Source organism: Macrobrachium nipponense, chromosome 1 (genome assembly GCF_015104395.2).
Source record: "Macrobrachium nipponense isolate FS-2020 chromosome 1, ASM1510439v2, whole genome shotgun sequence".
NCBI lineage: Eukaryota > Metazoa > Arthropoda > Malacostraca > Decapoda > Palaemonidae > Macrobrachium > Macrobrachium nipponense.
In genome coordinates, this window is record NC_087200.1 from 40,487,386 (window position 1) to 40,501,951 (window position 14,566).

Here is a 14,566-nt window from a genome sequence, read left to right on the forward strand (position 1 = left end):
AATCTTAGAGGTAAACTGAAAGTTATTAGGAGAAAAGGAGGGAAATCCAGGTAATTCTATTATGAAGACTATCTAATAGGTCTGTGGTAATGGTGAGGACCACATGTTTGGGAGAAGATCAGAAGGAGTGACTGTCAAAATATCATTGAGGGACCAACAATAATGAAAGAAAAAACAGCGAAATCGTTAATGAAATTGGAAGTCGTCAGTCCTATGGGGAGATTGAAATTATGGGATATAAAGACCCATGATGGACTTGGGAATAGAGTGGATATTATGAATGGCAGCTGCCTGCAAAGTGGGAGAGAATGACCAAAGTAATTGATCAGATGCATGTTTGGATCATTGCTATGTAGATGGGTAACTTGAATATTGTTATCGCAATCTCGAGGATGCCACCTACAGAGTTTCATGGGAACAGTAAAATTAATGAAATGTTAACGCGTGATTTCCAATACTATCTAAATCAAAGCTATTCAGAAAATGTAAATTCTGCTTCCATTTGAATGTAGTTATAATTGCCAATTTTACTCGGCAATTTTTCTGGCTAGTAATGACACCATATATTCCACAACGTTTAAAACGAGCAGGTAATTTTGATGATTAGAATCTATTGTTAAGGACAATTACATGCCAGAAATGCTCAGTTGAAAACTCTTATTATAATCCATCGGTCATTACCTATGAAGATATTTCAAACAAAGAGATACACTATTGTAAATCTTTGGCATTTCTATAATTTTGATGAAGAAAATGCATTTAAGGTTTTACGTCTACTTGAACAAATTCCACTTATTTCAGTGAGTATATAATACAGACAGGAATATAAACTTATTTTATTATAAAACAATTTCAACTGATCAGGAACTATTTCTCTTACTCGTACAAAACGTTCCATGCTTTACTTTCAATAAACATCTAATATCTTTAAATGTATTCTTCCAAGATGGACAAATTCCATTTACATATTTTAAAAGTAATAAGTTGCAGTTCGTGCCCGGACTAACCTTTGTGGCATTTCTGTGGCTACCTCTCATAGTTATTCAAACTATCTGTATTTTTGACCCGTATTACTCACCCTTACGGAGACTGCTCTGTGGTAATATATTCCACAGTGAATGTAAATTATTCCTGTGTGTTTCGGGAGAAACAAGCGAGTTTTTGTTCATATTATTAAATATGTTATTTATAATGAAGGTTGACAACGATTTTAAAATCATGCAAGCGGTGCTCGGATTGAGGGGCCACTTGACATGACGTCACTACCACCGAGAGCTTTCACTGCAGCTAATATCTTAAAGGCGTCGATGAGTGGGCGGGGCTAATAAGCGCACACCAGAATGATATATATACCAGGAAGTTTTCCTCTCAGTTCATTCGACTGGTTAACTGTCTACGGAACAACATGGCTCTGAAGGTGATTATAAGAGGACTTTTAATTTTTCAATTTTACGGCGTATTCGAAGTACGGAAAATGAAGTTAAATGAAACGCAATGGAGAATGAAAGAAGTTTACATGATTTTTAAAAGCTTGCAGCATTATAATTTTCTTATTCTTTTCCTTTTATGTCATTGTTTTATTATCATTTAAGTGTCATTCAGTTTCCCTAATATAGTTCTCCGTCATTGGAAGTTGCCTTTGTAGGTATATTTTAGAATTTCTTTCTACAGAACCCTTCACCTCTAAATTATTTTTGATGTTGCTCCTCTCCACCCTGTTTTGGATTACTGCTTTCGTTTTTGGGGAAGTTAACTTTGGTCCAGTACCCTGCCCCTTAAAGAATTCATCTAATCAATTGACTAATCTCATTATTTACTGATTTATTAACATCGAGTAAAGAATGGAGGGTTCAACGATTTTCTTTTCATTCACATCGTAACCACGTACATTTTCCTCATTCATCCGGTCTAATTTTAATAACATGAATTTTATTGTGATTATTAGCCTCGATGCAAGCACAAAGTCTCTGCCAGGAACTGCAGCTCAGCCAGGAATAAATATACAGAATCAAGGAATAAACTATGAAAGAAAATGACAGAAAAAAATATGATAATTATATCAAATTAATTCTAATTAAATAATCACTCTATGATTAAGATATCCAGTGACACCCCTACCTGGTAAAAATTGTATGTCCCGATTTCCAAGATAGTAAGCAGATTTTCATGCTTTGATTGTTCGTCATAGGTTTTGATCGTGGCAGCTGTTGCAATCGCATGTGCCTTTGCAGATTTACCTCCATCCTATGGGCCTCCTGCACCATCCTATCACGCTCCTGCTCCTGTGGTAAGAGCTTATGCTGGAGGGTTATTCTCCAACTGTAAAGTTGTTCTCACTCTTATAACTGTTAATTAGTTGTGACATATATTGTTGATGTAATCATGAACCCACAATACATTTATCTTATTCTGTTAACTTTGATCACACCAGGGTCCTGCTCAGTACAACTTCAACTACGCCGTGAAGGACGACTACTCCAAGAACGACTTCGGCCATCAGGAGGCTCGAGATGGCTACGACACAAAGGGAACCTACTACGTGCAGCTTCCCGACGGCCGTCTGCAGAAGGTGACTTACTACGTCAACGGTGACTCTGGATACGTGGCCGAGGTGTCCTACCAGGGAGAAGCTTACTACCCACAGCCCGCCAAAGGATACCAACCGGCTCCTCAGGTCGGCTACGCTTAAAATGATTTACCGTTAATGTTATCTAGGATCGTATTATAGTTGTTATTAAACTAACTTATGTTTTATGAAATTGGCCATGATAAAAACGAATAAAAGAAAAAGATTGACTTCTTGTGTAACTTATTTTTGAAACCTAACACTTAATGTAATTGCTGATAGAGCGATAAATCTTAAAGCTATAAAAATTCATTTGACTGTATGAATGTATCAACTAGTGATGTTATAGTGTAGTTTTTTTAGTTAAATATAACGAGCCAGATTTATGAAAAACATCCTGAATAATGTTTTTCCAATCCGATTAGATGAGCACAGCTTTCTTGTTGTGATACAACGGAAAATGCATGATACTATCAATCTACATGTGATATGATTCAGAAAATTTAACAATATTGCTTTTAACACTGTCTATATATTATGGAGTAGTTGTTTCGATGAAAACGTTACGTGACAGTTTTTTTTTTATGAAACCTTATATCAAATTATCATTAATGAAATTGCTTTAGTCAGTGCAGCTAAATTATGTGAGTAGTAACAATGTATAGGAAATGTAGATGAATGCAGCAGGAAAAAAATTCATTAATAGAATTTAAACAAATCAAAGCAATCAGCTTTGAACTCGAAATGACAATTCGGGGAGTCTTATAGTTTATTCTATTATTCCTATCCATGTCTTGCTTGGATAAAAATATCCTACCAAGTGGTAATTAGGTATCTTTAAAAAAACAAATGGATTAGATTTGGTCACTTTTCAACAACGAAGGAAACTAGAAACAAGGGGTTTTCTAAAATGAATAAAAAAAAAAAAGAAAAAAAAAAAAACGTATATACAGCCAACTAATGATAATGATGGTCTGCAAGAAATAATTATTGCTTTTTATGCAAGGTCAGTTTAGAAAAACACTTGCAAAAAGAATAATTGCAACAGCAATGCATCCATTGTAATATAATGATTGATATGAGGAACAAGTTAGGCCACATGGAGAATAGATTCGACAACTTAGAGATAGCAAAAATTTATTAACTTATTTACTCGTCATTTATAGAGAGGGTGATGATAATAATGACTGTACATGTAAAATTGAAGACGATTGCGATATAATGAGAGGGGAAATGATGGGGACCTGTGGAGAATTACTTGCTAGGAGAGAGAGAGAGAGAGAGAGAGAGAGAGAGAGTAACAAGGCAACAATGGATGGCAGAGGAAATACCTTAATGGCGAGGAGGAGGTTTTTAAGGGCGAAGGTAAAGTAAAGTACAGAGAACTAAAAAGAAGCCAATAAAAACATCCAAATAAGAAAAAGACGAAAGGAGTATCAGAAAATGAAGTGATAAGTCTCTGAGGAAGTAACTGAAAGTTACGAGGAGTGAATAAATAGAATCTGGGTAGTTTAGTGATGAGGACTGTTTGGTGGCTCTGTGGCAATGGAGAAGTGTTTGGAAGATGATGAGGTTATATGTCGGAGCAAAAAAGAAAAGATAAGGAGGATTGAGAATTATAACATTGTCACTGTAGGGGCCAGGAATAGTGAACGACAAGACCAAGTCGGTAAGGCTGTAGGGAAGATGGAGTCACGGTTGAAGTGTAAAGAACCATCGATCATTAACCGTGGATATATTGATGCAAGAATGAGTTTTTATTATAGACTGTAATATAGGTGTAATTTCGGTTGCAGAAGTTTTGGATTTCTGTATTTTTGATAAAGACACTGTAATTATGGTTTTACATTTCTAAATAAACGGCCTCCACATTAAATTTAAATGAGCATATGACACGGAATAAATATTATCTTAGCTGAATCAGGAACCATTTATTGTGTTTGTATCAATAGCTTCCATGATTTTCGATAAGTATAAAATGCACTTAGACACGTGTCTAAAATCTTGGAATACCATGGCGATCAGGTTCCATTTACGTGTTTTAAAAGAAAACAGATGCAGATCGTGCCGCGACTAGTCTTTGTGAAACCTCGGTGACAAGTATTATTAATCCTTATGCAGAGTGTTTTGTTGCAATATGTCCTAAAGTATATGTATAGTATTACTGTTTTTTTTTTCAGGTATTTACGTGCGGCTCTACTCATGGTTGTGTGCAGATGTGATCTAATGTATAACAAAGAGTACACCTATTTCAACATAGCATTTGAGATATCGATTACAATGAAAGCTGACAATGAACTTATGATCATAAAAAGCTTGCTTGGATAGACAGGCCAGCTGAAATGACGGTTCCACCTCCGAGAGCTTTCACTGCAGCTCTAATGGCTCGAAGGTGTCGATGAGTGGGCGGGGCTGATCAGAGCACACCAGAATGATATATATACCTGGAAGTTGTCTTCTTACTTCATTCGACTGGTTCACTCTCTTGGTAACAACATGACTCTTAAGGTGATTGATTACACGAGGACTTTTAGTTTTTCAATTTTGTAGTGAATTCGAAATACAGAAAATTATTTCAATTGTTATGCGATAGATAATGAAAGAAGTTTAAATGTTTTTTAAACGCCCACAGCACTATAATTTATCAAGTTTTACTCTTGACACCCTCGACTCATTGTCATTTATTTATCATCTAATTTCCTTCTTATACTTCCCCTTCAATAGCTGTTGTCTTCCTCAATTTATTTTTAGAATCATTTCTACCTTCCCCTTCACCTCAAGGTTAATTCAAATGCTGTCCATCTCCATCCATTTTTGAATTGGTGTATTCCTGTTTGTGAAGCTCATCTTGGTTCCCTACCCGGGCCCTAATCAATCAATCAATTATTATTATTATTATTATTATTATTATTATTATTATTATTATTATTATTATTAGTTGGTCAATGAGTTTCTGTTTCTCTAACATTCTCTTGACAATGATTCATATGAATGCCTGAGATTTTTATTTTCTTTCCATTTGCTGCTTCTATGGACTTGTCGCCTTCTTGATTGTTTACAATATCTCATCAATAATCTCGTTATTATTATTATTATTATTATTATTATTATTATTATTATTATTATTATTATTATTATTATTATTATTATTAGTTGGTCAATGAGTGTCTGTTTCTCTAACATTCTCTTGACAATGATTCATATGAATGTCCTGAAGAGATTTTCTTTCCATTTGCGGCTTTCTATGGACTTGTCGCCTTCTTGATTGTTACAACTATCTCATCAATAATCTCGTTATTATTATTATTATTATTATTATTATTATTATTATTATTATTATTATTATTATTATAGATGTAATCTTCGTAGGAAAATCAGAGTTCTACAGTGCATAGAAGTATTGAGAAGTAATAAAGAAAGAAAATAAGTAATCAATATATCAATCTACTTCTAAGGAACACAATGACCCCCTTCTTAGCAAAAACTGTTTGTCGAGATCTCCAGTGTATTTAAGAAATTTTAATACTCTGAATGTTGTCGCAGGGTTTGATTCTGGCAGCTGTTGCAGTTGCATGTGCCTTTGCCGATTTACCTCCATCCTATGGGGCTCCTGCACCATCCTATCATGCTCCTGCTCCTGTGGTGAGGACTTGTGCTGATATGTTATACCCAAGGTGTAAAGCTGTCCTTGATCCTATAGCTGGTAATTCCTCGTGAGATATATGTATATCATTCTTTCTATCGTTGAATGCAACATATATTTATCTTATTCTCTTTACTTTGCGAAAACTAGGGTCCTGCTCAGTACAACTTCAATTACGCCGTGAAGGACGACTACTCCAAGAACGACTTCGGCCATCAGGAGGCTCGAGATGGTTACGACACAAAGGGAACCTACTACGTGCAGCTTCCCGACGGCCGTCTGCAGAAGGTGACTTACTACGTCAACGGTGACTCTGGATACGTGGCCGAGGTGTCCTACCAGGGAGAAGCTTACTACCCACAGCCCGCCAAAGGATACCAACCGGCTCCTCAGGTCGGCTACGCTTAAAATGGTTTACCGTTAATGTTATCTAGGATCATATTGAGTTGTTATCATACTAACTTATGTTTTATGAAATTGGCCATGTAAAAACGAATAAAAGAAAAAGATTGACTTCTTGTGTAACTTATTTTTGTAAACCTAACACTTAATGTAATTGCTGATAGAGCAATAAATCTTAAAGCTATAAAAATTCATTTAACTGTATGAATGTATTAACTAGTGACGTTATAGTGTAGTTTTTTGAGTTAAATATAACGAGCCAGATTTATGAAAAACATCCTGAATAATGTCTTTCCAATCCGATTAGATGAGCACAGCTTTCTTGTTGTGATACAACGGAAAATGCATGATACTATCAATCTACATGTGATATGATTCAGAAAATTTAACAATATTGCTTTTAACACTGTCTATAATGGAGTAGTTGTTTCGATGAAAACGTTACGTGACAGTTTTTTTTTTATGAAACCTTATATCAAATTATCATTAATGAAATTGATTAAGTCAGTGCAACTAAATTATGTGAGTTGTGACAATGTGCAGGAAGTGTAGATGAATGCAGCAGGAAAAAAAATTCATAAATAGAATTTAGACAAATTAAAGCAACCAGCTTTGAACTCCAAATGACAATTCGGGGAGTCTTATAGTTTATTCTATTATTACTATCCATGTCTTGCTAGGATAAGAATATCCTACCAGGTGGCAATTAGGTATCTTTAAAAAAAGAAATGGACAAGATTTGGTAACTTTTCAACAACGAAGGAACCTAGAAACAGGGTTTTCCTAAAATGAATATAAAAAAACGTATATACAGCCAACTAATGACAATGAAGGTCTGCAAGAAATAATTATTGCTTTTTATGCAAGGTCAGTTTTAGAAAAACATTTGCAAAAAGATTAATTGCAACATCACATCCATTGTAATATAATGATTGAAATGAGGAAAAAGTTAGGCCACATGGAGAATAGATTCGACAACTTAGTGATAGTAAAAATGTATTAACTTATTTACTAATCATTTATAGAGAGGTTGATGACAATAATGACTGTACATGTAAAATTGAAGACGATTGCGATATAATGAGAGGGGAAATGATGGGGACCTGTGGAGAATTACTTGATAGGAGAGAGAGAGAGAGAGAGAGAGAGAGAGAGAGAGAGAGAGAGAGAGAGAGAGAGAGAGAGAGAAGGCAACAATGGACGGCAGAGTAAATGCCTTAATGGCGAGGAGGAGGTTTTTAAGGGCGAAGGTAAAGTAAAGTACAGAGAACTAAAAAGAAGCCAATAAAAACATCCAATTAAGAAAATGACGAAAGGAGTATCAGAAAATGAAGAGATAAGTCTCAGAGGAAGTAACTGAAAGTTACGAGGAAAGAAGAAATGGAATCCAGGTAGTTTTGTGATGAGGACTGTTTGGTGGCTCTGTAGCAATGGAGAAGTGTTTGGAAGATGATGAGGTTATATGTCGGAGCAAAAAAGAAAAGATAAGGAGGATTGAGAATTATAACATTGTCACTGTAGGGGCCAGGAATAGTGAACGACAAGACCAAGTCGGTAAGGCTGTAGGGAAGATGGAGTCACGGTTAAAGTGTAAAGAACCATCGATCATTAACCGTGGATATATTGATGCAAGAATGAGTTTTTATTATCGACTGAATGAGGGAAAGAACAAGGGGAAAAATAGGTGTAATTTCGGTTGCAGAAGTTTTGGATTTCTGTATTTTTGATAAAGACACTGTAATTATGGATTTGCACTTCTAAATAAACGGCCTCCACATTAAATTTGAATGAGCATATGACACGGAATAAATATTATCTTAGCTGAATCAGGAACCATTTATTGTTTGTGTATCAATAGCTTCCATGATTTTCGATAAGTATAAAATGCACTTAGACACGTGTCTAAAATCTTGGAATACCATGGCGATCAGGTTCCATTTACATTTTTTATAAGAAAACAGATGCAGATCGTGTCAAGACTAGTCTTTGTGAAACCTCGGTGACAAGTATTATCGATCCTTATGCAGAGTGTTTTGTTGCAATATGTCCTAAAGTATATGTATAGTATTCCTGGGTGTTTTCAGATATTTAAGTGCGTATCTTGTCATGGTTGTGTGCACATGTGTTCTAATGTACAGGGGCGCTCCTAGACATTTTGGGGCCAGGGGGGCACAGTCCAATTTAGGGCTCCTCTTATGGGGTGGGAGACGAGCGAAGCGAGCCAAAGCAGCTGGGGGGAGGGGGGGGGGGGGGGGGGCGGGGGGGAGGGGGGGGGGGAGGGGGGGGGGGGGGGGGGGGGGGGGGGGAGCGCGTTGCTATGGAAGGCCCCCCGGGGAAAATATTTAGAAAGGCATTTGAAAATGCAGATTTCAGAAATTTAATTTTCTAATACTACGTGTACATTGAATAACTGAAGATCCACTTAATCCAGTTAAACATAATAATAAATGGTAAAAATGAGGATAACAGTAATGTACTCTGATTGTGATACTTTGTGGAGGGAGTTAAATAAATCAATATTGCTGGAAGGGACTCAATTTTGTAAAGGGAGGTAAATCAGAGTGAAGAGAGTTAGAACAAAGTGAATGTAGGCAGAAAATAGTTTGTGGCGGTAGAACAGAGTGAGAAGTTAAAACAGAGAAGGGAAGGTAGAACAGAGTGAAAGGGAGCCTGAGGTAGGACATTGATGGGAGGAAGAACAGTGTTAAGGGAAGTAGAAGAGTAAATGGAGTTAGTAGAGAGTGAAGGGAAGGCAGGACATAGTGAAAGGGTTCAAAGGGAGGAAGAACAGAGTGATGGGAAGAACAGAATGAAGGGAAGTAGAGCAGAGTGATGGGAGGTAGAACAGAGTGAAGCTGCGAAGGGAGGTAGAAAAAAGTAATGGGAGGAAGAACAGAGTGAAAGGAGGTAGTAGTTAGAACAGAGTGAAATGAGGTAGAATAGAGTGAAGGGAGATAGAACAGAGTGATGGGAGGTAGAGCAGAGTGAAGCTGTGAAGGGTGGTAGAAAAGAGTGAAGGGATGTAGAACAGAGTACAGTGAAGCTAGGGAGTTAATTTAATATTGCTGGGAAGGAGAAAAGGGAGAAGGACCACAGACCGCTCCGAGATTATACCCAAAACAAAAGCATTGGTATTCTTGTTGATGATAGTACACTTCTTAGTAGGTAGGGCCTACACTTAACACTTTCCAAGTTGCTCACTTGCTCCTATGTCCTTCAGTTTTCAACGTGCCTTCTTGGCAGCAAACTCCTCTATGAGAAGGTAAAAGAAGGTCTATAATGGGCTATACGATTGGGAGTGGGCCTATGGAGAGCCCTATTTCTTTTACATATTTTTTTTTTTTTTTTTTTTTTTTTTTACATTTTTGATCACAAAATTGGAAATTGGGGCCCTTTAGTGGGCCCCAAACTTTTGGGATCTGGTCCAAATATAAATGGGGTTCTTGACCATTTGGGGCCACTTGATTTAGCTTGTCCTGCCACAGCAGCAATGGTTAAATTTCGCATTTTGGGGCCCCCTCACTTTGGGCTTGGGGGGCGATTTCAAACAATAACTGTCCCCCACCCCCCCAAACCCGCCCCACCCCCTTCAGGAACGCCAATGATAATGTACAACAAAGAGTACACCTATTTCAACATAGCATTTGGGATATTGATTACAATGAAAGCTGACAATGAACTTATGATCATAAAAAGCTTGCTTGGATAGACAGGCCAGCTGAAATGACGGCTCCACCTCCGAGAGCTTTCACTGCAGCTCTAATGCCTCGAAGGTGTCGATGAGTGGGCGGGGCTGATCTGAGCACACCAGAATGATATATATACCTGGAAGTTTTCTTCTTACTTCATTCGACTGGTTCGCTCTCTTGGTAACAACATGACTCTTAAGGTGATTGATTACACGAGGACTTTTAGTTTTTCAATTTTGTAGTGAATTCGAAATACAGAAAATTATTTCAATTGTTATGCGATAGATAATGAAAGAAGTTTAAATGTTTTTTAAACACTCACAGCACTGTAACTTATCAAGTTTTACTCTTGACACCCTCGACTCATTGTCATTTATTTATCATCTAATTTCCTTCTTATACTTCCCCTTCAATAGCTGTTATCTTCCTCAATTTATTTTTAGAATCATTTCTACCTGCCTCTTCACCTAAAGGTTAATTCAAATACTGTCCTTCTCCATCCATTTTTGAATTGGTGTATTCCTGTTTGAGAAGCTCAACTTTGGTTCCCTACCCGGGCCCTAATCAATCAATTATTATTATTATTATTATTATTATTATTATTATTATTATTATTATTATTATTATTATTATTATTATTATTATTATTATTATTATTATTATTATTATTATTATTATTATTATTATTATTATTATCATTATTATTATTATTATTATTATTATTATTATTATTATTATTATTATTATTATTAGTTGGTCAATGAGTGTCTGTTTCTCTAACATTCTCTTGACAATGATTCATATGAATGTCCTGAAGAGATTTTCTTTCCATTTGCGGCTTTCTATGGACTTGTCGCCTTCTTGATTGTTACAACTATCTCATCAATAATCTCGTTATTATTATTATTTTATTATTATTATTATTATTTTATTATTATTATTATTATAGATGTAATCTTCGTAGGAAAATCAGAGTTCTACAGTGCATAGAAGTATTGAGAAGTAATAAAGAAAGAAAATAAGTAATCAATATATCAATCTACTTCTAAGGAACACAATGACCCCCTTCTTAGCAAAAACTGTTTGTCGAGATCTCCAGTGTATTTAAGAAATTTTAATACTCTGAATGTTGTCGCAGGGTTTGATTCTGGCAGCTGTTGCAGTTGCATGTGCCTTTGCCGATTTACCTCCATCCTATGGGGCTCCTGCACCATCCTATCATGCTCCTGCTCCTGTGGTGAGGACTTGTGCTGATATGTTATACCCAAGGTGTAAAGCTGTCCTTGATCCTATAGCTGGTAATTCCTCGTGAGATATATGTATATCATTCTTTCTATCGTTGAATGCAACATATATTTATCTTATTCTCTTTACTTTGCGAAAACTAGGGTCCTGCTCAGTACAACTTCAACTACGCCGTGAAGGACGACTACTCCAAGAACGACTTCGGCCATCAGGAGGCTCGAGATGGCTACGACACAAAGGGAACCTACTACGTGCAGCTTCCCGACGGCCGTCTGCAGAAGGTGACTTACTACGTCAACGGTGACTCTGGATATGTGGCCGAGGTGTCCTACCAGGGAGAAGCTTACTACCCACAGCCCGCCAAAGGATACCAACCGGCTCCTCAGGTCGGCTACGCATAAAATGATTTACCGTTAATGTTATCTAGGATCGTATTAGAGTTGTTATTAAACTAACTTATGTTTTATGAAATTGGCCATGATAAAAACGAATAAAAGAAAAAGCTAGATTCGTGGTTTAAGTAATTCCTTATATCTAATAAAATATTTATGTATCACCGAATTTCATAACAAATTCTTTATGTAATAACAAATTTTATTGCAATCCAGCAAGTAGACTTCAATGTAAATGTATACCTTTGAACTAAACTTTTTAAATAATTTCATTCCAATTGAATTGGTTGATCACTACTATGTTGTCCTAAAGAAGGACAAAACTCATTGCATTGCGTGAGATTCCAAGGGAACTGAAAGCTAAACAATATTACCTTTAGGTCAATATTTGAATATAGTGAGGACGTTGTTTCTTGATGAAAACCTTACTTACAATTTGTTATACATATTATTGCAACTAAGTATTTAAAAAAGAGAAATTCTACCAAAAGTGAAAGCAAGAATTACATTTTAATAAAAAAATTCCTAACATTTTATAGAAAATCAATTATAAGCTAAAAGAAGAATACAGAAACTTTTCTAATTTTTTTATACTATTGATGTTTTGTTTGAATATGAAATGGTGATTACAAAGCTTTCAAAAATATCTGGATTCGATCAAACTGAAAGAGTGTTTCTACAGAAAATCGGAAAAATGGAAGACATTCAATTAATGATGGCATTCAACAAACAACTATTGCTATTTATGCAAGTCTTCAAAAAATACATTAAAACTAACAGTACCTCACACCTGATGTTAAAGATGGTAATGAGACATAACTTGAACCACTGTAACTAAATATGGGCCACATGACCAAAATGATATATTTTCTTATAATTTGATTAAGAGCAAAATGATTGATAAAAACTGGTTTCAGTGTTTAAATTGGTAAAACTATTTAGTATTACTTAAACAATCATGGGAACTAGGTTGATATTTTTCTAAACAATTTAACAAAAATATCGAGTACCGGGGAAAGATATTATACTGAGATTGAAATCATCCACTGAGAGGAAATATTCAATGGTAATAACTCCCTTCATTAATCTATATAGAAAGGTTGAGGTCAATGACGGTCTTGAAAAGTTTAAGACCATTTCGAGATAATAACACAGGGTATGTTAGAGACTGCTGGAGAATTACTTGAGAGAGAGAGAGAGAGAGAGAGAGAGAGAGAGAGAGAGAGAGAGCTCCGTGGCAACATGGGTGGCATAGGTAATACATACTGTTATGGATAGGAGGAGGGTTTTGAAGGGCGAATATGTAGCAAAGTACTATCGCACACAAAAATCCGTTCCCTTAGCCATCCAGAGAGTGAACACGAATCCGCTGACAATGAAACACCGAAGCAGTTGAACAAGTAACTCATGGAAGACCCAAGAGATGTCGTACCGTAAGGACATATGGGAACAGGAAGGAGTGAGAAGCAGGTATTTTTTTAAGTATAGAGGAAAGTCTCCATATTCTAATATCGTTAAGAAAGTGATCGTAAAGTTTTTGTTGTTTGACGATTGTATTAGGTTTGAGTGTAAAATGTGCAGTTAAGGAAATATGTGAAATAAATATGAGAATAAAAGTGCTTAAGAAGTCGGTATTCATGAATTAGTATTTCCTTTAGGTTATCATATCTTGTCAACAGACAGTCCACAAGATTCCTACAAAACATTTCAACAACTGTATTTACGGTGGTATTCTATAATATGCAAACTGCCTCTTAAAAAATGAATAAAAACCTACCATTTACAGCAGCAGATTAGTAAAACCTTAAGTTTCCTTACGTAATTGAGGTAGCAACCACAAACCGCTGCTGGTGCATACTCTATAATCAAATATTCATAGATCTGTTATGTTTAGTTATATTGCGTGATTAGGCCAACTTTCATAGTGGAAGTGGTTGATGACAACCCAATGCTAGGTTTTAGATACTTGTAAATTATGGCTATACATAATTCTTTTTTAAATACTGATACAAAATGGAAGGTTCAGATACTTTCACCAATGTAACAAATTCATATTAAGTAAAAAGATGGAAAGAAAGAAGCAGAGGCAAAGACAAAAATTGATAGGAGAGAGTGTTTCTGGGTTGGTAGTAGTCTAATAGACGTAACTAGCGAATGATATTTTCAGTATGTATTATTTGTCGGTTTTGTTGGTGATGTTGTGAGGTTACAGCAACGACAATGCGCTGTGCATTGAATAACTGTCTACCTGTCCAATTGTGATTATTGCTAATGAAGAATGTCATGGCCATGAAAACTATTAATCCACAAACAATATTATGGTATTGACCCTTTTTAAATTAACATAACAGTCTTTATACCAAAGGCTTAAGGATGACGCTACCCCATGCCCGTGGTAAGAGGTATACCTTTGGTAGCACATTTTATACTCAAACCCCGTATCGTTAACAACAAAAACTTGATAATCACTTTCTTAACGATATTAGATATAGAGTTACTTGTTCAACTGCTTTGGGGTTTCGTAGTCAGCGGATTCGTGTTCACTCCCTGGACCAGCGAGGAAACGGACTTTTGTGGAAGATAGTAAGTTCTGTATTTTTGTCCCCATCCCCTAGGTTTCTAGTGGTAC

General features: G+C 35.9%; 3 protein-coding genes across 5 annotated transcripts; all 3 read left to right on the forward strand.

Moving 5' to 3' along the window:
• Window positions 1-1,377: 1,377 nt before the first annotated feature.
• Window positions 1,378-2,796, forward strand: LOC135219272 (pro-resilin-like). Its single transcript, XM_064255901.1, has 3 exons — window positions 1,378-1,417; window positions 2,189-2,287; window positions 2,432-2,796. The coding sequence occupies exons 1-3, from the start codon at window positions 1,406-1,408 to the stop codon at window positions 2,687-2,689; spliced, it is 369 nt and encodes a 122-aa protein (XP_064111971.1). The 5' UTR covers window positions 1,378-1,405; the 3' UTR covers window positions 2,690-2,796.
• A 2,241-nt stretch (window positions 2,797-5,037) lies between these two features.
• On the forward strand, window positions 5,038-6,717 carry LOC135219273 (cuticle protein 7-like). Of its 2 annotated transcripts, XM_064255902.1 has the most exons (3): window positions 5,038-5,074; window positions 6,110-6,208; window positions 6,360-6,717. In XM_064255902.1, exons 1-3 carry the CDS (start codon window positions 5,063-5,065, stop codon window positions 6,615-6,617), a joined length of 369 nt encoding a protein of 122 aa, XP_064111972.1. In that variant the 5' UTR covers window positions 5,038-5,062; the 3' UTR covers window positions 6,618-6,717. The 2 variants fall into 2 exon arrangements, with proteins under 2 accessions (XP_064111972.1, XP_064111973.1); XM_064255903.1 differs by lacking the exon at window positions 5,038-5,074 and having other exon boundaries at window positions 6,098-6,208.
• A 3,750-nt stretch (window positions 6,718-10,467) lies between these two features.
• On the forward strand, window positions 10,468-12,053 carry LOC135219274 (cuticle protein 7-like). 2 transcript variants are annotated; one of them, XM_064255904.1, is made up of 3 exons: window positions 10,468-10,500; window positions 11,439-11,537; window positions 11,689-12,053. In XM_064255904.1, exons 1-3 carry the CDS (start codon window positions 10,489-10,491, stop codon window positions 11,944-11,946), a joined length of 369 nt encoding a protein of 122 aa, XP_064111974.1. In that variant the 5' UTR covers window positions 10,468-10,488; the 3' UTR covers window positions 11,947-12,053. The 2 variants fall into 2 exon arrangements, with proteins under 2 accessions (XP_064111974.1, XP_064111975.1); XM_064255905.1 differs by lacking the exon at window positions 10,468-10,500 and having other exon boundaries at window positions 11,427-11,537.
• Window positions 12,054-14,566: the final 2,513 nt, after the last annotated feature.

Bases quoted from the DNA above. Each gene is read 5' to 3' on its own strand.
- LOC135219272 (XM_064255901.1), top strand. The intron at 2,288-2,431 runs GTAAGAGCTTAT...TGATCACACCAG, and splicing joins ATCACGCTCCTGCTCCTGTG to GGTCCTGCTCAGTACAACTT.
- LOC135219273 (XM_064255902.1), top strand. The intron at 6,209-6,359 runs GTGAGGACTTGT...TGCGAAAACTAG, and splicing joins ATCATGCTCCTGCTCCTGTG to GGTCCTGCTCAGTACAACTT.
- LOC135219274 (XM_064255904.1), top strand. The intron at 11,538-11,688 runs GTGAGGACTTGT...TGCGAAAACTAG, and splicing joins ATCATGCTCCTGCTCCTGTG to GGTCCTGCTCAGTACAACTT.